The sequence below is a fragment of the Ambystoma mexicanum genome, chromosome 10, assembly GCF_040938575.1.
Source record: "Ambystoma mexicanum isolate Mex_15411 chromosome 10, UKY_AmexF1_1, whole genome shotgun sequence".
Lineage (NCBI taxonomy): Eukaryota > Metazoa > Chordata > Amphibia > Caudata > Ambystomatidae > Ambystoma > Ambystoma mexicanum.
This window is the reverse complement of record NC_090932.1, coordinates 1,473,779,383-1,473,800,510: the sequence shown is the minus strand read 5'-3', so window position 1 is coordinate 1,473,800,510 and position 21,128 is coordinate 1,473,779,383. Positions and strand designations below refer to the sequence as shown.

General features: G+C 50.0%; 1 protein-coding gene across 2 annotated transcripts in view; it reads right to left on the bottom strand.

Annotated features, from left to right (window-relative positions):
• The window catches only part of P2RX7 (purinergic receptor P2X 7), a 356,033-nt gene that overhangs the window by 48,748 nt on the left and 286,157 nt on the right, over positions 1-21,128 (bottom strand). For both annotated transcript variants that reach the window (XM_069619560.1, XM_069619561.1), the window contains one exon: positions 2,139-2,237. In XM_069619560.1, the coding sequence (XP_069475661.1) occupies positions 2,139-2,237 (99 nt within the window). The remainder of the gene's footprint in view (positions 1-2,138; positions 2,238-21,128) is intronic.

Sequence of the window (21,128 nt, the reverse complement as noted above, 5' to 3'; positions counted from 1 at the left end):
CTGCTGTGGAACATCTGATGCGCAAGATGCCTGAACCCGCACCCACTAGAACTGCTGTGGAACATCTGATGAGCAAGATGCCTGAACCTTCCCTGTACAGAAGGGCAAGCACCCACTAGAACTGCTGTGGAACATCTGATGCGCAAGATGCCTGAACCCGCACCCACTAGAACTGCTGTGGAACATCTGATGCGCAAGATGCCTGAACCTTGCCTGTACAGAAGGGGAAGCACCCACTAGAACTGCTGTGGAACATCTGATGAGCAAGATGCCTGAACCTTCCCTGTACAGAAGGGCAAGCACCCACTAGAACTGCTGTGGAACATCTGATGCGCAAGATGCCTGAACCCGCACCCACTAGAACTGCTGTGGAACATCTGATGAGCAAGATGCCTGAACCTTCCCTGTACAGAAGGGCAAGCACCCACTAGAACTGCTGTGGAACATCTGATGCGCAAGATGCCTGAACCCGCACCCACTAGAACTGCTGTGGAACATCTGATGCGCAAGATGCCTGAACCTTGCCTGTACAGAAGGGGAAGCACCCACTAGAACTGCTGTGGAACATCTGATGAGCAAGATGCCTGAACCTTCCCTGTACAGAAGGGCAAGCACCCACTAGAACTGCTGTGGAACATCTAATGCGCAAGATGCCTGAACCTTCTCTGTACAGAAGGGGAAGCACCCACTAGAACTGCTGTGGAACATCTGATGCGCAAGATGCCTGAACCTTGCCTGTACAGAAGGGGAAGCACCCACTAGAACTGCTGTGGAACATCTGATGAGCAAGATGCCTGAACCTTGCCTGTACAGAAGGGCAAGCACCCACTAGAACTGCTGTGGAACATCTGATGCGCAAGATGCCTGAACCTTCCCTGTACAGAAGGGGAAGCACCCACTAGAACTGCTGTGGAACATCTGATGCGCAAGATGCCTGAACCTTCCCTGTACAGAAGGGGAAGCACCCACTAGAACTGCTGTGGAACATCTGATGAGCAAGATGCCTGAACCTTCCCTGTACAGAAGGGCAAGCACCCACTAGAACTGCTGTGGAACATCTAATGCGCAAGATGCCTGAACCTTCTCTGTACAGAAGGGGAAGCACCCACGAGAACTGCTGTGGAACATCTGATGCGCAAGATGCCTGAACCTTCCCTGTACAGAAGGGCAAGCACCCACTAGAACTGCTGTGGAACATCTGATGCGCAAGATGCCTGAACCTTCCCTGTACAGAAGGGGAAGCACCCACTAGAACTGCTGTGGAACATCTGATGCGCAAGATGCCTGAACCTTCCCTGTACAGAAGGGCAAGCACCCACTAGAACTGCTGTGGAACATCTGATGCGCAAGATGCCTGAACCTTCCCTGTACAGAAGGGCAAGCAAGCACCAGAGGACAGTCAGAATGGAGCAGACTCTGCATGCTTTACTATTACACTCCTGGAGAAATTCAGAGATTATGAAAGCCAAGATGGCACGTCCCACAAGCAAACCAATGCACAGAAGATGTTCAATGAACATGCGACAAATCCGATTTCCACAAATGAGACGAGAGCCTCCCCACAGGCCTGCTACTGCTCGGGTGCTTTCATTTTTAAATTCATGAGGCGATGGGAAGCTAAAAATAACTTAAGAGGTTGTTGATGAAGACTCCCAGAGGCATTTTTCTGCATTTTTCTCCCCATACTCATGTAGAAGAGGGAGGTGGTGGGGGGTGGGGAATCCCCGCCTTCTGATGTCTGATACACCCACGGCTGAATGGGGGGGGGGATCAGCACCCTTCTACAGTAAGTTTCCTCCAGGCAATGGTTTCTGCTTGCACGCCAAGTTCCTTGACAATATTAGAGTGGGATCCTCCTTCACACAATCCTATCAAATTAAAAGCGCCAACAACCTAGGAGAGGGCCAGCATGGAGGTAGTGGGTCTTTATTTTATGTGAAATCTTCTTTAATAGTAATTTCCACTTAAAATGTAAATGTGTTGCATTTTTTTGCATAGCTAAGATAGCAATACTATGGAGCTCTCTTGGCCCTCAACAGGGTGTGCCCAAGACTGGCAATTGCTGCACTTTTCCCACCACACACAACATACGGTTCAGGTGAAAATAAAACACCCCAGAAATAACCAGTGCACCATACCTCAACGATTTGGCCTTTTGCCTTTTGTAAACTCGACCTTAACACGCAGTCCACCAAAAGAATATGCTCGCTGTCAACAAACGACACGTACATCACAGCCTGGATACAAAAAGAAAAGTTGTTAAATTAACATCCCCGCCATCGGTATTTCATCTACTTCGTAATGCCATATTGCTATAGAGCCACTTTCTCAGAAATCTCATCGGAGTGTTGCACATGCAGCAATATATCCAAGCAATGATCACATTATCCAATGGAGACAACAGGTCACAGAGAAGGAGTGGGTAGTAAGACAACCAGACATATACAATGCCATGTAACAGGGAAGGAATGCACATTTACCGGAGGAAAAGAGGAGGGCGGCTCTCCAGACGTTTGGAACGATCACTGACAATGCTAACTAGGACTGATGGGAGTTCTAGTCCAAAACATCTGGAAAGCCAAAGGGTGCATATCTCGGAAGGGATCAGGAACACTCACCATGTAAGGGGATGGGGGAGGGTTACTTGGAAACTGAATTGGATGACTTGGCCTTCAAGGATTTCTGTAGACATTTCATCCACGTTTCTGGGATTTTACTTAAATCAATAGATCGGATTTGGGAGGGATTTCCATCCCAAACAGTCAGGCTTTGTGTTTTGCCAAATGTTTTAGAATATGGTGACTTAAGTCCTAAATTGTTGAATAAGATTATAGAGGCTTTAATCAGAATTTTTGGGCATAAGTAATTCTTTGCTTTAAGCAGGAATCACATAAAAAAATATATAAATAGTGAATAGGGCCAATTTTGCTACACAGTAAATATGGAATTCCATCGTTTTGGTGGGAACTCAGGAATAATGCCAAAATTAATGTGCCTGAGGAAATAGTTTTAACGAGGCACAAGGGATTTTAATGCCTGGTAATAACTCTAGAAATGGGTGTTATTGTGGCATTCATCCCCCTGAGCGAAGCGAGGGTGGAGAACGAGGGCTCCGGCCCGTTATCCCTGTTCCAGCACCTGGAACAGGGGATGAAGGCCATTAGCACCCCGGGTTACCAAAGCGGTAACCCAGGGTGCTAAAAAAAAAAAAAAAGAAAAAGAAGAAAATCAATTTAAAAAAAACATGATTTTCCTTCCTACAACGGGAAGTGTGCAGCAAGAGGGCCGCCATTGAAAGGGAAGGAGAGGCCCAATATGGAGCCCCTCTTCTCTTTCCATGGCAACCTGCAGGCGGCGAAGGGTAGGAGCGGATGCAGTGGTTGCAATCACTGCGGCGGAACAACAAGTTACTCTTACCTGGTAACGTTCTTTCGATGGGATGGTCCAACGACGTATTGCATATCTATGACAGTAATCACCACAGCTGTGCTGCTTCGGAAAATCTTTCGGCGTCTGCGTCCTGCGTCGATGTCGATACGCCGCCCTCGAGGACGTCCTCCGACAGCCGACATCACTGGATGTTTAAGTAGGACGCACGACGCCCGTAACCTCAGTTGTAGTTTTTTTCCCAGAACTTGTGGCACCAGTCTTCTGCCAGTCTGACTACACAAAGTCTTGCGGAAACGTAAGCTGCAATCGCATAAGAAATTCTGTAGCGGGGAAGGCAGGGAGTGTCATGATGCCTACCCCCGGAGCACCAGGCCAGGCCCAGCACCCCCGGAAGCAGGCATCATGCCCTCGGGTAAAAGCCCAGCAGCCTCTTATAGGGGCTCTTTGGACTCAGTCCTGGCGCCTTTGGCGCCAGGCTCATGTTGGACATCAGTCCTGGCGCCATAGGCGCCAGGCTCATAAAGGGAGGTGTTTTGTGCACTTACCTGATGCAGACCATGCTGCACGCTTCAGGCCTCCCCAAGACCTGAAAGGGACTATTTTTTCATAGGGACTATTTTTTCACTCGGGCGTGGCCAGGGAAGGATACATACCTAGTTGGGGAAGGATACATACCTGGGACTTCTTTGGAGGCTATTTAAGCCACGCCCAGACAGCAGCTCATGCTTCGCGTTGTTCTGCTTCCTGCAGCTTAACGCTCACCGTGTCTGCTCCTGGACTCCAGCCACGCCCGCCTCGAACCTGGAAGACCAGCAAGGAAGGAAGAGAAGAGAAAGGTGAAAACCAAGGACTATTTCAAACTTCTTACCTGCATCCGGAATCTTCTCGCCAGCATCCCTGAAGAAAGACTTCCATTTAAAAGCATCGCGTTGCTCGCTGCAGCGCCACGCTTCACTCACCTGTCCTCGAGACATTTCCCGGCTCCATCGCGGCTGTCAGCATCGGACGCCACATATCTGCACCTAGGGGAGAGAGGAAGAAACAAAAGGTGAGCAGAAGGAACACAGAAGGAAAGCCTGATTAACAGCCATAATACTTACCGGCTTTTCTTCCACATTTCGGGTCGGCGCCGCCCCGTTGGCAGGTACCGTACCCCGGCCCCTATGAGGAAAGGACAAGAGACATTTCTGGGGAATGATAAGGACATTTAGAGGGATCGCCCTCATCACTACTGACCTCGGCAGTTTAACCCCTCGACGCATCGCCTTCATTCTGCACCTGAAATAAAGGACAGATCACAGGTTAGAAAGACAACATAAAGGGGGCCTCACTTGAACTTTGAACTTTCATACTTACGGCGCATCGCTCAGGAAAGTCAAGTGGATTTTGCCAGCGCCATTCTGAAAACCAGTGAAGTAACTGGACGAACGCGCGCCCCTGCACCAGAAGCAGGATGGAGAGTTCATCCTTCCAAACCATAAGGTGAGCTTAAACCGGGGTTTGGAGGAAGTTAGAGAGGAACGAAGGGGGAAAAGGGGAAGCTAGCACACTATTCTGCAGACTGTTAATCCCCTTTCTCATCTGCAGAAGGATATTCCTACGGGCCAGGCAAGCACGATTTGGAGGTCCTGTCCAATCGGTGTTCCGGGTCCTGCGCATCACGCTAGAAGAGGCCACAGCAATCCAGACTAGACCAGCGCCCCCGTGGGAACCAGGTGAGCGTTACAGGGAGGGAGCGGTATGGAATACGTCGGACCATCCCATCGAAAAAACGTTACCAGGTAAGAGAGTAACTTGTTCTTCGAGGGGATTGGGTCCTCCGACATATTCCATATCTATGACAGACTCCCAAAGCAGTACCAATGCAAGGAGGTGGGAAAAGAATTTAGAATACAGAAATTTAGAATGCCCAATCAAATTGCAGAGCAAAGGACCGCCTTGCCAAAGACCAGATCCTGCCCACGGATGGAATCGAGGGAGTAGTGACGTACAAAAGTATGGACCGAAGCCCAGGTGGCTGCATCACAGATGTTCCGAATAGGAACACCCCTCTGTAGGGCAGTAGAGGCAGCCATACCCCTGGTAGAATGGGCCCGTAAACCGACCGGTGTGTCCTTAACCGCCAAGCGGTAACATTCAGAAATTGCCAGAATAATCCAGCGAGACAAAGTCTGCTTAGTCACAGCTTGTCCCAAACGCTTTCCGGTGTAACCAATGAAGAGTTGATCGTCCACTCTGACCCGGGACATGCATGAAATATAAAAGCTTAAAGCTCTCCTAGGATCAAGCCTATGGATCCTCTCCTCTTCCTTACTAGGATGCGGAGGAGGATAAAATGCCGGAAGAATAACCTTCTGGCCTAAATGAAATTCTGACACCACCTTCGCAAGAAAAAAAGGACGAACTCCAAGGACAACCCTGTCCTTATGAAACACAGTGAAGGGTGGCTTAACTGAAAGTGCCTGTAACTCACTCACTCTGTAAGCGGAAGTGACCGCAACTACAAACACAGTTTTAAGGGTTAACAGTCTCAAAGGAAAAGAATGCAAAGGCTCAAAGGGAGCACCCATTAGAAACTTGAGAACAAGGTTCAGATCCCAACCGGGCACCTGGAAAGGTGACGGAGCGAACACATTAGTGAACCCATTCAGAAACTGAAAAATTAAAAGGGATTTTAAAATAAGAACACTCCTCAGACGAGTGCTTAAATATGGACAGCGCTGCCAGGTAACCTTTAACAGTACCCACTTGCATGCCCCTGTGGGCTAAAGAAAGCAAAAAAGACAGAACCACAGGAATGTCACATGAAAACGGATCCACATTCTTAACCCTGCACCTGTCGCAGAACTTTCTCCAACGGCAACGGTACAGGGACTTTGTTGCGGGCCTTCTGGCCGAAAGCAATACCTCCATCAAGTCTTCAGGGAGGTCCCAATTCTTATGCCTCAACCTTTCAGAAACCAAGCGTGAAGGTTGAGGGATTTGTCCTCTGGATGGAGAACCTGACCCCCCTCGTGAGAGCAGATAGTCTCGGTAGGGAAGACGACGTGAAGGGCAGATGGACAAGTCGAGAAGGTCCGGGTACCACGTCCTCCAGACCCATGCCGTAACAATGAGGATCATCTGGGAACCAAACCTTCGTAACCTCCGCAGCACTTGCGGGATGATGGGGACAGGAGGAAACGTGTACCGCAGTGGGAATGACCACTCCACCACAAACGCGTCTCCTAAGGCTCCTCTTGGAGGAAATTCCCGCAAGCAGAACCCCTCGCACTTCCGGTTGACACTGGAGGTGAAGAGATCCACTTGAGGGGTCCCCCAAAGGGCAAAGATCTCCAGGAGAATCTCCTGAGCCAACTCCCACTCGTGAGAGATCGCGCTTTGCCTGCTCAGAGCGTCCACCGTCTTGTTTTCGTCTCTGGCCAGATGAACTGCCGAGATCGAAACTTCCTGCTGGATTGCCCAGAACCAGAGCTGCATCGCCTCCCTGCACAGAGGAAGTGACCCTGCCCCCCCTTTTGTTGAGGTAGTGCATGGCCACTGTGTTGTCCGTCAGGATCAGAACATTCTTCCCTCGCACAGTCCGCAGAAAAGCCTTCAGGGCAAGCCTGACGGCCCTCAGCTCCAACAGATTGATATGGAGTCTGGACTCCGACAGAGACCAATGACCGCTGACTGTCAACTCGTTGTAATGAGCTCCCTATCCCCTGAGGGATGCGTCCGTAACGATGGCCACCTCCGGCCAGGGTAGCCAAAATGGAGCCCCCTTCATCTGATTGCCTTCAACGGCCCACCACAGAAAGTCCTGGGCGACCGAGGACGGCAACTGAACAGGGTCCGACATCCTGCCGGAGGACTGAGACCACTGGAGCTTGAGTGCACATTGCAAAGATCTCATCCGCAACCTGGCCTCTGGCACCAGAAGAATGCAGGATGCCATGAGGCCAAGCAATCTCAAGAACTCGAACGCTGGGACACTCTGGGCAAGCTGAAACTTGTACACCATCTGCTGAATGAGATCAGCCCTCACCTGGGGAGGAAAACACTGCCCCAGGGACGTGTTGAGCACTGCTCCGATTTACTGGAGCCTCCGAGTTGGCATCAAGTGGGACTTCAAGTTGAGGGAGAACCCAGCTTGTGGAGGGAGTGGCAGGTGACGGACAGATGATCCAGGACTTGCTCAGGAGAGCACGCCCTGATCAACCAATCGTCCAGGTAGGGGTAGACGTGAATCCCCCCCCTTTGCTGAGATGCGCTGCCACCACTACCATGAGCTTGGTGAAGACCCTCGGGGCAGAGGTCAATCCGAATGGCAGGACCCGAAACTGAAAGTGCGAGTCGCCAACCGCGAACCTCAGGTACTTGTGCTTTGGATGGATCGGCACATGAAAATAAGCGTCCTTGAGGTCGAGAGACACCAACCAGTCCTGAAGTTGAAGGGCCTGGAGGACTTGAGAAAGCGTCACCATCTTGAACTTGTCCTTCCTGAGGAGTTTGTTCAAACTGCGCAAGTCCATGATGGGTCTCAATCCCCAGTCTTTATTGGAAATCACAAAATAAGGGGGAATACCATCCCTTGTTCCTCTCCGCTACAGGCACCAGTTCTATGGTGCCTTTCTCCAGCAGGGCTTGAACCTCCGGCACAAGGAGCGGATCCGGACACTGCAACGAGAGATTCCCCGGTGGATTGTCGGGAGGCCTCTGCCGAAAGGGAAGACAGTAGCCGTGGGCTATGATCTCCAGAACCCACACATCTGAAGTAATGGCACGCCATTCGACAAGATGCTGCGCCTGCCTTCGCCCAACCAGCGAACCATGGGACATGGCCTCATGATTGAGCTGAAGCGGCTGCGGCGTTGCCCGAGGGCAAAGAGGCAACTGCCCGAGCGGCCTTGGCACCTTGAGTACCCTGCTTTCCTCCTCTGGCACTCCTACGGTGGCCCCTTTGACTGGCAGCTCCTCTCGCTTTACCAAAGGATGAGTAATAACGAAAGGAACCTCCCCTCCATTGTTGTCCCCTAGGACGAAAAGGTGGAGGTTGGCGAACTGCAGCGCCCAACAACTTCACTGCAGCTTTGGAGGTCTGAAACCTCTCGAGGCTCTTGTCAGCCTTGCTGCCAAAAATATGTTCACCGTCAAAGGGCATGTTGAGGAGCCGGGCCTGCACATCAGGAGCAAACCCTGACTTCCGCAAACATGCAAACCTGCGTATTATGGTGCTCGCCGCCATGGACCGGCTGACGCAATCTGCCATGTCCAAACCCGACTGAACGGCCTCACACATGGCGTCCTAGCCATCCTGGACCATAGCAAGAAAACAATCCCGTTCGTCCCCTTCGGGAATATGTTCAGCCGCTAAGGAAACATTTCCACAGAGTGCGTGTGAAACGTGACAAGGCACATACGGAGTTAGCCGCCTGAAGAGCCATACACCCTGAAGAAAACACTTTCTTCGCCCAACCATCAAAACGCTTGTCGTCCCCATCAGGAGGGATGGTAGGATACGACACCTGCTTTGCTGGGGCCGTAGCCACCTGCACCACCAAACTCTCCGGAGTGGGGTGCTTGGTCCAGTAGCAGGGGTCGCTACTGGCTGGGCGGTATTTTCGTGGTATTTTCTCACTGCCGAGAGACTCTCCGGAGCAGTCCAAACTGCTGCCGCCACCCTCCTCTGTAGAGCCATATGGAACGACAGTACCGGGTCAGTTGGTGGACCTTGGTCGAGGAGATCCGTGAGGTCATCCTGAAGAAAAACCCCTGGGGGAGCAGACCACCCCAAGTACTCGGTGACCCTAGACATAAGGCGCCGGTACGAGGAGTCGGCATGGGTGCCAGGCTAAGGCCTACAAAACTCCACCTCCGGAGAGGTGTCCAGACCACTGGCGTTGTGCAGGGACTGACGCAGGTCCTCAATCTGGCTATGGCCCGATTGAATCTAATCTGGCACCGTATCGGGAACCATGCCATCATCAGAGCCCTCATCCACCTCTGAAATGTACTCAAGATGGCGGAAAGTGGGCACAAAATGTGGAACAAAGCCATGCTTGACCTTGGCCAGAGCCTTTCTAGGAGGTTCCACCGTGCCCCGGGGCACCCCCGTCGAAACAGCCTCCAAAGGTGTGGAGTGAATCTGCATCGAACGCTGCGCCGACAGCATCGACACAGGCCTTGAGGGCCGAGCCCCGAGCGTGTCCCTCGACGTCCTTGGTGCCACAGGCGTCGACGTCGTCCTCGAAGACATCACAGGCTCACACGGTCTTGAGCGCATCGAGGACCGGGACCTGGAGTTGGCAGGACAAGAACGATTCCCTTTGTCCGAGCGGGACCGCTCCCGCAAATCGTGCCGACCACCCGAGCCTGAAGGCGCACGAGCGGTGCCTCTAGTCCGATCACGACCGACCCCACTCGGAGGCGCGGACAGACCAGTGCCCTGCGATTCGAGAATCGTTACCATTTTCTTACCGAAGGAAGCCCATTCCTCCGGCGTTGCATACTTGGTGGGATAAACGATGAGGACGGGGAAGGCGACTGATGACAGCGCTTCCGGGAGTGCCTCGAAGAGACAGGAGTGGCAGGACCCACTCCGGGACCGAGACCCACTGGACTTCCGACGATGCAGAGAGTCTCCCCTCGAATCGTCCGTCGAAAGCCTCGTGGACCTTGACTTCCGGGGCTTGGACACCTTACCGACTGACAGTTTCTTCTTGCGCTCCCACAAGGCTTTGGACGTAAGCGACTGGCAGTCGACACAATCATCCGTTTCATGGGCCTCCCCGAGGCACCAGAGGCAGGAGTTGTGCGAGTCTGTCACCGACAAGTTGGACCCGCAGTCCCCGCACTTCTTGAAGCCCGGACGCGGGGTGGAAGAAGAGGTAGACATCTCGAAGGTAATGTACTACACAAACGAACAGGTTCGAAGAACCGAAAGAACAGAAACTCTAAAGAGTCGAGGCGCGCGAGATCTCCGAAGCGAACACGTTCGCAGAAAAAACGGAACTGAGGCTACGGGCGTCGTGCGTCCTACTTAGAACATCCAGTGATGTCGGCCGTCGGAGGAGGTCCTCGAGGGCGGCATATTGACGTCATCGACGCAGGACGCAGACACCGAAAGATTTTACGAAGCAGTACAGCTGTGGTGATTACTGTCATAGATCTGGAATACGTCGGAGGACCCAATCCCCACGAAATAAGGTAACTAGAGGGGTGGGGGGGAATGAAAAAAAAAAAAAAAAAGAAATAACAGGGATGGAGGGCGGGGGAAGGGGCGAGATGGAGTTGTTAGCCACGTGATTAACTGCCGTCCCGCATAGGGTGCCAATGTTATTAGAACATTTCAGCCATTATTAACATATGCATCCTGTCCCTTTTAAAAAAGCCATCTGACAAACAGGGATTCCTTGCCAACTACCGACCCACCATTTATTCCCATTTTGTATTGGCAAAGTCCTGGAAAACATGGCTTTCTCCCAATTACTGGCTTTTATTGAGAATGATCACATGTTGCATGGTCACCAATCTGGGTTTCAACCTGTAAGAAATACAGAGTCAGACCTCTTCTTTATGAGAAATGCTCTCCTGCAGTAGCTCAGCAAGAACTCCTGCTATTCGAATCCTGATGGATCTACTCTTGTCATTGACACCGACCATTTCACCATTCATGATCTCATTGAAAAATGATTGACACTAAAAACTGCACCCTCAGATAGATGGCTTTTTTTTTTAAATCTTTTTTTTAAAGGACTGAGTTCCAGGGTCCGGTCTTGCCATTTCCTTTCCCAGCTTAACTAAAACAGTGGGGTTACCCTAGGCTCCATCCTTTCCCCCTAGGATCTTTAACACAATCTGGCACATCTTGCTGCTTTTATTTTCCCCTTCTTATTGGCACCCCACCCCCCTCCCGGCCAGGATGCATTGTGCCTCTCTCGTGTTCAGGACTAAATGCTGCTTGGATTGAAAACATCTACTTGGGCTCGCCTATCTCACCTCCATCCTTGGTACACCTCTATGAGCCCCACTCCTGCCGTGTTTCTCCATGCTAAGATCTTGGGCGTGATCTTCAACAGCTCTTGCTCCTTAGATTCTCAAGCTCTGTAAGAAGTCTAATTTACAACTGCACCTTCTCAGCAGCATTTGGCTTTTCTTGAATGAAGGTGAACAGATCTCTGGTCCTCTCGCATCTGAACTTTGTAATAGGCTTTACCGGTGACTCCCCAAGTACTTACTCCATGTACTCTAGTCTATCTTCCCTTTTCTGGACTGCCTAGTCTTTCACCTCCGGACTCTTAACCATATCACCCCCATCCTTACATCCCTACACTGGCTGCCAGGGGAGGCCCTGATCGCATTCAAAGTCCCATGTACCATTCATACAACCTTCTGGAGCCTGGCACAGGGTGCCTCCAAAATAATAGTGTCAAAGTATGGTGTCAAAGTACCACACTGCCATTGCTCCGTCTCCTTTAGGACTCTTGACTGGCACCCCAGAAGAGAACGTATGATGGCTGGTAAGACCATCAGAGCTGCCGGGGCCCGTCTTTGATGCAGTCTACCAATCTCCCACAGCGATGAAGAAAGTCAGTGCCGCTTTGGGAAAGAACGAAAGCAAGTGCCTTCAACCTGCAGCTCCGCAGGTGTTTTGTACTGAGGCTCCCATGATCCCTCACCATTGGCTTTGCTGGTTTGGGCTTATGCAAACCATCTGGAGAGCAAAAGGCTGCAGAGCACTAGCCTGAAGTCGCTCCTCTTCAAGGATCACTTTGACACTTAAGGCGGGTCTGTTTTTCGCATGACACCTTCAGCCTGCCCTGGCAGACCAGATGTAGGTCTTTAATTTGCCAGCATTCCCTTCACCAGCACTTTGTCACATTTTCTTTGTAAGACTTACTTTGCCATTGCAGGGGGGAGACCCCTCTGAAGCCCCCTTCTTTTCTACCCTATATTCTTCCCCCTTCTACCCATTGATCCCAAACCTAACCTTACACTATCCCTAACCACATCTTCACTATGCTATAGATGCAGAGAAAGTAATGGTATGGCAGTCAATGTATGACAAAGTAAGTATGTGGCAAAGTAAAGGGGGGGTACCGGTTGAACGGCTGTTCTACAATCCCCTTGTGAAGTGCCAAGCAGTCTTAACCACCATAGGCACCCTCCTGGCTATTATAACCTTGCTCTTTCCCCCACTCCAACTTCAGCTGGCTCTTTCTATTGTTAATGTTCTTGGAATTTTCCGGTCCCGTGCATGCCCTTAACTGATGTGTTCTCGGGAGATTTTTCTGGGCACACTGGACAGCCTGGTGGATATACTCTTGGGCACTTATCTGCTCTGAATGTGACAAGTCTGTGCAGATCAGTTCTTTCGTCACCCCCCTCTTCTACTTGTGATCCCTGACTTGAGTAATTTAATGTGCTCAAAGAGGGTGCCTGAAAATCAACTATAATTAAATAAGTGTTCGGTTTAAAGCAAGGAAAGTCAAAAGAGAAACATTGGAAGGTTGGGACCGAAGATTTATACTTGCCATGGCCTGGTTGGTTGACCAACCAACATGCTTAGAAAGCATGCTAGAGTCACAGGTACATGCTTGCGTTCAGAGCTGCCCCATTAGACTCACTGCAACCGGGTGGGCTTTTAGCAGTCACAATAGACCAACACAGGTGCTAAATGCAGCCTCAAAGTTAAGAAAACTAAAGAAAACCTACCATTCTTCCTTCGGTGAGCCTGGTTCCATGTTGTACACATCATGGGGATCAACACGGAACAAGGACTCACTTATACAACTGCATCAATGGAGGACAAGTACGTTTTCTAATTTTGTTTATTAACTATAACCTGTCTTTAGCACCCACAGCAACATTACCTTCCAGGGAGGTGGAGGGGGAGTGGGAGTGAGCGGAGTGACCCCATTGGTGATGGCGCTGCTAAGTCTATGTTAAGGGATAAAATAGGTATTGAGGTGCAGGAACAATCTCTGCCCAGAGCATGAGATGGGTAGGATGAAAATACCACGTGAGATAGGGACTAGTAACACGAGTATCACGGTATCCTACAAAACAAGAAAAGGACTTGTGAAATGAGCAACTGTGCCCTATCCCTCATTTTGGGCATTTCTTGTGACAAGTCCAATTTCTTACTCCCTCCCGGAAAAGGAGCTCTTGCAGTGAGCAAGAAGTAGCCTTACTCACCGTCTGGGATCTGACCTGGTACAGAGGACACCACACATCCTCACTGATTGAGGCAGCGAGGATGACAGCTTCCTGCTTGCTTTAAGAAAAGGAGTATTGCAGTGTTACAATTATTATTTTATAACGCACAATACCAGCCGGTTTCTAAGTGCGAGCCTGAGATTCGAACCTGTGTTGCTATGCGTGGTCTTGCTTCCAAGACACACGCATTGCCCTTGAGCTATCCTCCCGGCCCAGTGATCTATTGAAGGCCTTATTTTAGGTCGTTCCTAGCAGTGCCATATCTTCCTAATCACTGCCTTGGATGGGTCTTGTAGGAAGTCATACCACTGCACTTACTGCCTAAAATGGGGGACTATTGCAGCAAAGACTTTCCATCCTTCAATGTTATACCTCTGTGGACTCATGGTCCAAGATAAAATCGGATAAGCGGAGCTTCATAGATCTCGGGACCTAGGTGAAGTAGTTATTGCTGCCCCCTCTTCACAATATAAATGTAATCCCCCCACCTAAATGGGGTCCAGTTAGGCAGGGACCAGAGGGGAGGTATCCATCTAAATACAGTAACGGTAGGAGGGGAAGAGGGTATTAATAGAAACAAGGGCACAGACACGATGGAAGGTTTTATTAAAGTTTACATGCGTGTGCGTGCTTTGTACTTCATTTACCTGACTGTACTAGGGTGTTCCCAATGCAGGGGACACTTGGAATCTTCTTGGACTACAGACAATGGGCAGGCCGCCCCTAGCCTATGACTGTGGACTTAACTGTCATTTGGAATTCAAACAAGAGAACAGTTGAAAAAATGGTGAGGGGAGCCGAAGGAGCAGGACAACTGAGGAAAGATCCCTTTGGGGGCCATGGCTTCGAGAGGTCACCCGGGGCCAAAGACATTAGAAATCCAGGTTGCGTGTGCCAACCAGCCCTGCCAAGAGCATAAGCCTGTGTGCCCAATGTTGTCTTGGGAGGAGCAGCCTTTGGGTTGCATGTTGGATCTACGTGATTGGTCCACGGATAAATTACCCGTGACAGACATTTTTGCAAAATGTTTGTAAATTTTCCATGCAAACATTTCTATTACAAAACCATACAAACCTACACCCCCACCCACAACACACTCACCACCCTACTTACCTTTCCTTCACGCTGTGTCCCTGCGTCGCCAGTTCCCTTTCACTTCCGTGATCAAGAAGCGGCGCTGCAGGGTCCTTTTTTTTGGGGCAGCTGCAGGGGTTTCCCCCCACTCACTATACTATGTAGTATAGTGAGTGGGGTGTTGCGGGGAGGGGACACCCACACAGCCCCCGTTTATTACTTTTTTCTGTCTGGAGTGCTGAGGGGGTGTCCCCCGCAACCCCCGCTCACTATACTGTACAGTCTAGTGAGCGGGGTGTTGCGGGGGACACCCCTGCAGCCCTTTGCAGCCTTTTTTAAAAAAATGTTTTTTTCAGACTGACCCCACCATAAGACCTAAACACATACCACGAAAAGTTCGAACTCTTGGTAGTTAGAACTTTTCGTGGTGTGTATTTTAGGTCTTTTGGTGAAGTTGGTCATTTCGGGTTAGGCTCTCAGCAGAGCATGTTTGCCCTCTGGAACAGTCGGGCGGGCCCAGATTATTCCCCACCCGTGCAGCAAGAGCAATGCAGCCCAGGGACAAGGCAGTGTGTCATGGGCTGCATGTCAGGAGTAGCCTGTGAAAGACCAGCGACCGGCAGCATGTCTGTCTGCCCCAGGTCCAGATGGGGTGGGCTCAGAAGATTCCATCAAACCAGAGCCATGTGCACCATGCAGGCCAGGCAGTAGTTGGCTAGGTTCAGTGAGGGAAACTACACCAGAGCCAGACAGTGCAGGCTGCGAAAATCTAACAAACCTGCTGGCCTGGGCTGCATGTGCAGGGCAGCCGCCCGCACTGACAAAGTGGTCTTGGAGGTCTCCCACCTTCCCCAGGGCTAGATTAGGTGGGAAGCGAAGTGGAGCGCAGGCCCACCAGCACCCAGAGGAGGGCATGCAGGAGACCCGGCCACTGTGTCCGGAGAATTCACCGGAACCCCTGCCTAGGTAGGTGGAGCCTGGATGGGGGACTAGCGAGCGACACTCGCCGACGACCAGCAAATAAGTGTGCAGGCTCCATGAAGTAAAAACCACCATGAGGGACAAGATGAAGACAATGCCTTTGCCACAGTGGAAATAGTCTGGTCTTGCCTAGGTGATTATTGCACCTCACTACCACTGAGGAAAACGAGCAGCATGACCAGCCCCCCTCGACACTGCCACAAAATAAGGTTAATAAAAAAAATGCTGAATGCACAATTTCTACGCATTTGGCATAGTTGGAAATAATTAATCCCAAAATGCCGAACTAGGTGAGCAGGGGATTGCAGGGGTGTTCCCCGCTCCCCTAGTTCAGAATTATGGGTTGCAGGGCTGTCCCCCGCATACATTAAAGGGAAAGCAGGGGACAAATAAACAGATTAAAAAAAGCTCACGTTTCAAAAGTCGGCTTGGCAAATTTAAAACTCGAGCTTTTTGGAATGATGTTTATTAACATAGATCCGCCCCCCTCACAGCTGGGTGGAGGCAATAAAGCTCGTAGCAAGGACCATGTATAAGGAGGTATCGGAGTGACTTGTTCCAAGTCAAATTTGAGGGAAGGGTCCCTTGGGAGCCATCTACCAACTCAAACGTTCAGGGTACCCCAAGGTGGAATACAGAGTGGAAAAAACATGGCTCTCATGTGGTCCTAATCGTGACTCCACTGAGGGTGGGGCGAATAGCCGGGGTACTACCCCAGGGGCTGGACCTATGCAGCTAGAATCTGAAATGGAGTTAACACACCGCTAGAAAGCGAACATCTGTCTATGTTATGTCTATTATAGAGTTCCCCTGTTGGGGCTAATCATTACCCTTGTGCTTTGCAGGTTTGAATCGTAACAGCAAAGAGTGGCAGGATCTCCCGTTGAGTGCTGGCATCAGTATGCCGCCAGTTGCCTAACATGCCCCCCTTCCTTTCCAGCTCATCAGTGGAAGGTGGTTGCAGGGGTCACATGGTGCCCTTGTGGTGATGGCTAAGCCAGTGGGCCCAAGACAAAATAACACCACAGCTACATAAACACACCTTGTGTAGCGTACATCCAAACACCCTACTTACAGTCTGTTCCTTTAGCAGAGTGGAACAGCTCTCTACTACCAGTATGTGACAATACGTATAGAAGTAGATCACATCTCTCCACTCGCAGTTTGTTGCTCACAGATGTGTCTGTTAGGAAAGATTTCTCTAAATGCAATTTTCCCTACATATTGTGAACCCCTCAAACATTTTGCTTTTGTTTGGCTATCATGACCTGACTTTTCGGTGGAGCACAGCCTTCAGCTGCACTCCTCTGGGCTTCCGCTCATTTGTTATGGGGAAACTGACATGTCCTTCAGGCTGTCAGTACTGGGAAACAAGGTTTCCCTTAGTCTTTTACTTTGTTGCAAATTCTTGGTAACTTTTTATCAGTGCGCAGAGTACATTACTGTACTGAGCACTGGGGTCCTTTTGTTTTATGGCCCTCTAAGGAATTTTTGGTGATTGTACAAGTGTGCCTAGGACGTACTGGTGGCAGCAGTTTACTTTTCAGGTATTTTAACTACTTTTTATCGAACCATATCACGCTTACCACAGATGGCTCCTGACTGGCCAGTGCCGAAAATGGCCATGCCACATAGTTTTTTGTTCTGTCCTTTGGCCATCTTCCCACAGGTCGAGCTGACCCAGCATTTCCTTATTTGGTCATGCAGCTTCCCACAATAACTGGATCTTTCGTGGGCTCCTCCATGTCACGTGTGCTAGCGCCCAGGAAGAGAGTTGGGACTGTTAGTGCCAATCCGCACTACTGGTGCCAGGATATCTGGTGGGCATGAATGTACGGGGACCACCGTGGACCATGATTGGACCATGACTGAAGTGCATGCAAGGAGGCCGATCTTCTATTAGTTGACCGGATTCGATCATGCATTGAACGTTGAATAAGAGGGGGCCTTGCATCCATTTCAGGTCGATCTACAGTGGTTCATCTTGAACTACCGAAGGAGCCAAGTATCCTGCGAGCTGAAGCAGACCCGTGGACCCACCAGAGACGAGCTGGAAGGTTTGGCACCCTGAGCCCACTATGGTCCCGTCAGACCTATGTTTCGTTCTCGAGCTTAGAAGGCCTGCGAGGGCACTTTGACCTTTTTAAGTAGTGGGAACAACTACTGTCCGCTTCTTCCGATTTCCTGCCAAAAGAGCCTTCTCGGAAGTGTTCCTGGGCCGTCCAGTGAACTGACCAGCTTGGTCCTGGGACATCGCATAGGAGCGCCACCATTTTGAGTTGAAGCTTTGGGAATCCCTAGCTTGTAGTTCCTAGCACTCTCTCGCCAAATTTCCAAGGCCTAGCTCCTCTGGACACAAACTGGGAGAGTGCATCATGCCGCAATCCTTTTCGGTCACTTCGTTGTGGTGACGGTCGCTGTGAGTGGCTTTCTTGCCTTCTCTGCTGTCCCCTGGGGTCCTGCTGCAACGGAATGTTCTTCCTCCCTTCATGAGCGGAGGTGTGGCTACAGTCCCGTCACAGACTACTGTCCCGTCCTGCAGCACCTGAGAGCTGGATCAGAGAGCAAAGGCAGGCTTTGCAACTGCAGATGACCTCGACTAAACTGGCATGTTTTGGTCTGGATTGAAGCAAGGGGCGGTGTGTACTTGCATAACTTACCGGTGGTCCCTGGCTCATCCATTTCTGTTTACACACAAGGGTTCCTTGGGAGCCTCTCTTTGGCTGGGATATCCTGCACTGCCTGGCTTGTTCCAAAAGTTGGAAACTGCTCTGTCTGAGAGGGCAGACCCTTCCCTGGTAATTGGAACATCTCCTACCCCCTTCAGGACCCTTGCCTAACTTTCCCATCATCTTGAAAAGGTACCGTCTTCGCTTTACGCAAAACCACACGTTTTTACGCACTGCTGTACTTTGTGCACACGACTCACCACTTCATAGGGCTGACTGAATAAGTTAGGGTTTCCATCCTGAAGGCTGCCTAAGGCTTAAATTGCCTTACCATACCCCCTTCTGTTACAGGTTGTGGATGTGTTTCTCCCTTTTTCGCATTAAGCTACAGTGGTTGTATATATAATAGTGATATTTAACACTCGCTCCTGCCCTGGCTGATTTTTGCAACCTCTCCTTCGCCTCAGGAGCCTTCCCATCCCCTCTGAAGCACTCTCCTGTGCACCCTCTTCTCAAGAAACCCACAGCAGACCCTTCTTGCCCAGCTAACTATCGCCCAATAACCATCACTCCTTTTCTGGGCAAACTTCTGGAAAAGCTAGCCATCTCACAGTTTACCCTTCACTCGGATTCTGTTGGTTGTCTCCACAACCATCAGTCTGGCTTTAGAGCTGCCAGAAACACGGAAATTGCTCTCCTGAACGTCCATGAAGATCTACTCTCCAACCTTGACTAACATCCCCTCTGTCCTCATCCTACTTGATCCCTCTTCTGCCTCCGACACGGTCAACCATACCATCCTGCTCAACCATCTCCATGACAACCTGGGCATCACTGATCAGACTCTGGCCTGGCTGACTTCTATCCTCTCTGATAAGCCCTCCCAGGTCCAACTTGGGTCCTTCCTTTCATCCATCCATCTCCCTCTCTACCTGCAGTGTTTCCTAGGGGGGGGGGTCTAACCTCTCACTGTGGCTTTTCAACCAATACCTGGCAAATCTCGCTCACTGCATTGCCATTTTCTGCTCCAATTTTCAGGCTTCCCTCAGCCACCTCTTCTTCTCTCATCTCTTATTGCCTATCTGCCATTCAGGATTGGTGTGCCGCCAACACTCTCTGCCTGAACGCCACAAGACTGAGATCCTCCTCATCTAAAAAGTCAAATTTCCTACTGCACCTCCTCAGAGGTATCCTGACGTTCCTCGTCTTCGCCCAGGAAACTCACGGTCTCGAGCCCTGGTTCTTCCTCGGTTGGATTATTGCAACAGCCTCTTTCTAAATCTACCTGCTTCTACTCTATGCCCTTTGCAATCTATCCAGAATAGGACTGCAAGACTTGTCCTTGGCCTCAAGCCCTGGGATCGTATCTCTCCAGCCCTCTCTCCACTGGCTCCCAGTTGCTGTAAGGATTAAATTCAAGACCCTTTGCATTGTCCACAAGGCTTTCTGTGTCCTAGGTCTAAAATACCTTCAGATGTCCCTCCGTAAATACATTCCCTCCCAAGCTCTTCGCTCCTCCACCTCTAACTCAGTCAGGGTCAGTCGTTTTTCAATGAAACAAGCTGGGGGTAGATCTCCGTATTCGGCTGGGGCCTCCCTCTGGAACAGCCTCCCTGCCACTCTGAAACTTGAGGAGAACCATCTCCGGTTCCGGAAGCACCTCAAGACCTTCCCCTTTGCTTCTGCCTTCTATCCTCCTCTACTCTGCTGATCTGCTCTGTCTCTGCATTATGCACCTGGTTACCCTCTGACTGTCGGGCCCAGGCACCTGCTCACCCTGCCACCCACCCGCACTGCTTCCTGGCAATCCCTTGCACTGGGGTCTGTATCTGTAACCCTACACCCCTTCCTTTTTTATGCACTTATCAGACACACCCTGTGTGTTGGCTTAAACCAAGCACTTGCCACTTGTTGGCTTCACTACCACTGTTTGTTGCTTTTTATTATTTATTTGTATTCCTTTGCTCAGCACTTTCCACCCCCCTTCCCATGCACATTCCCCCTTTCCCTCTCCCATGCGCTCGATGTCACAGGGCCCAGTAAAATCGTTAATTTGTTCTCCCTTGTTCCCCTCCCTTGCCTCGTCGCGCTCTGAAACACTTGTGTACGAGCACGATACAAATAAAATATCGATATGCTTGTGTGGTAACTGTTGCATTATTAATTTGGTTATTTGTGTTGTTTTATTAGGCCTAATATAAATATGCATTTTTGATCTACACCCGTCTAAGAGTATTCTGTGGTATCTTTACTGTGTGTGCTCATTGTGGGCTTTTGATCACTCTCACCCCTCCTGAGACTTAGTCTTGACCACCTGCCAAGCTACTGTGATTGGTCTGGCTTGTCCAGAAGGTGCCTCTGTTTCACTAAACTAGGGTTGCCTCATAAACTTCTGCAATTTAACACTGAGATAGAGATAGGTTATTCACAGGTCTAGTTACTAAAGGTGGCCTAATACTCCATCTACATAGTATTAAAACAATTTTATTGTTTATCAAAATACAAACGCAATTCAACTTAAAACAAACAAGTGTAAATATAACAAATTACTATTCATTATCTGGTCAGGTACAACAATTTACATCGTTGAAATAGGACGTATACACACAATGAGTTGTCATTTTTATCAAAATAGTGAGTGTAGCGAACACTATATATACGAACACAATGGTCAAAATAGATGTTATTTACTCTATTAGTATTTAAACCCGTGTATCAATCCACAAGTCACAATCTCAAATTGTTTCTGTTCTACTATACTAAATTTGGAACATTCTTCAGGAGAATTTCACCAAGTTCGCTTCCTATTTT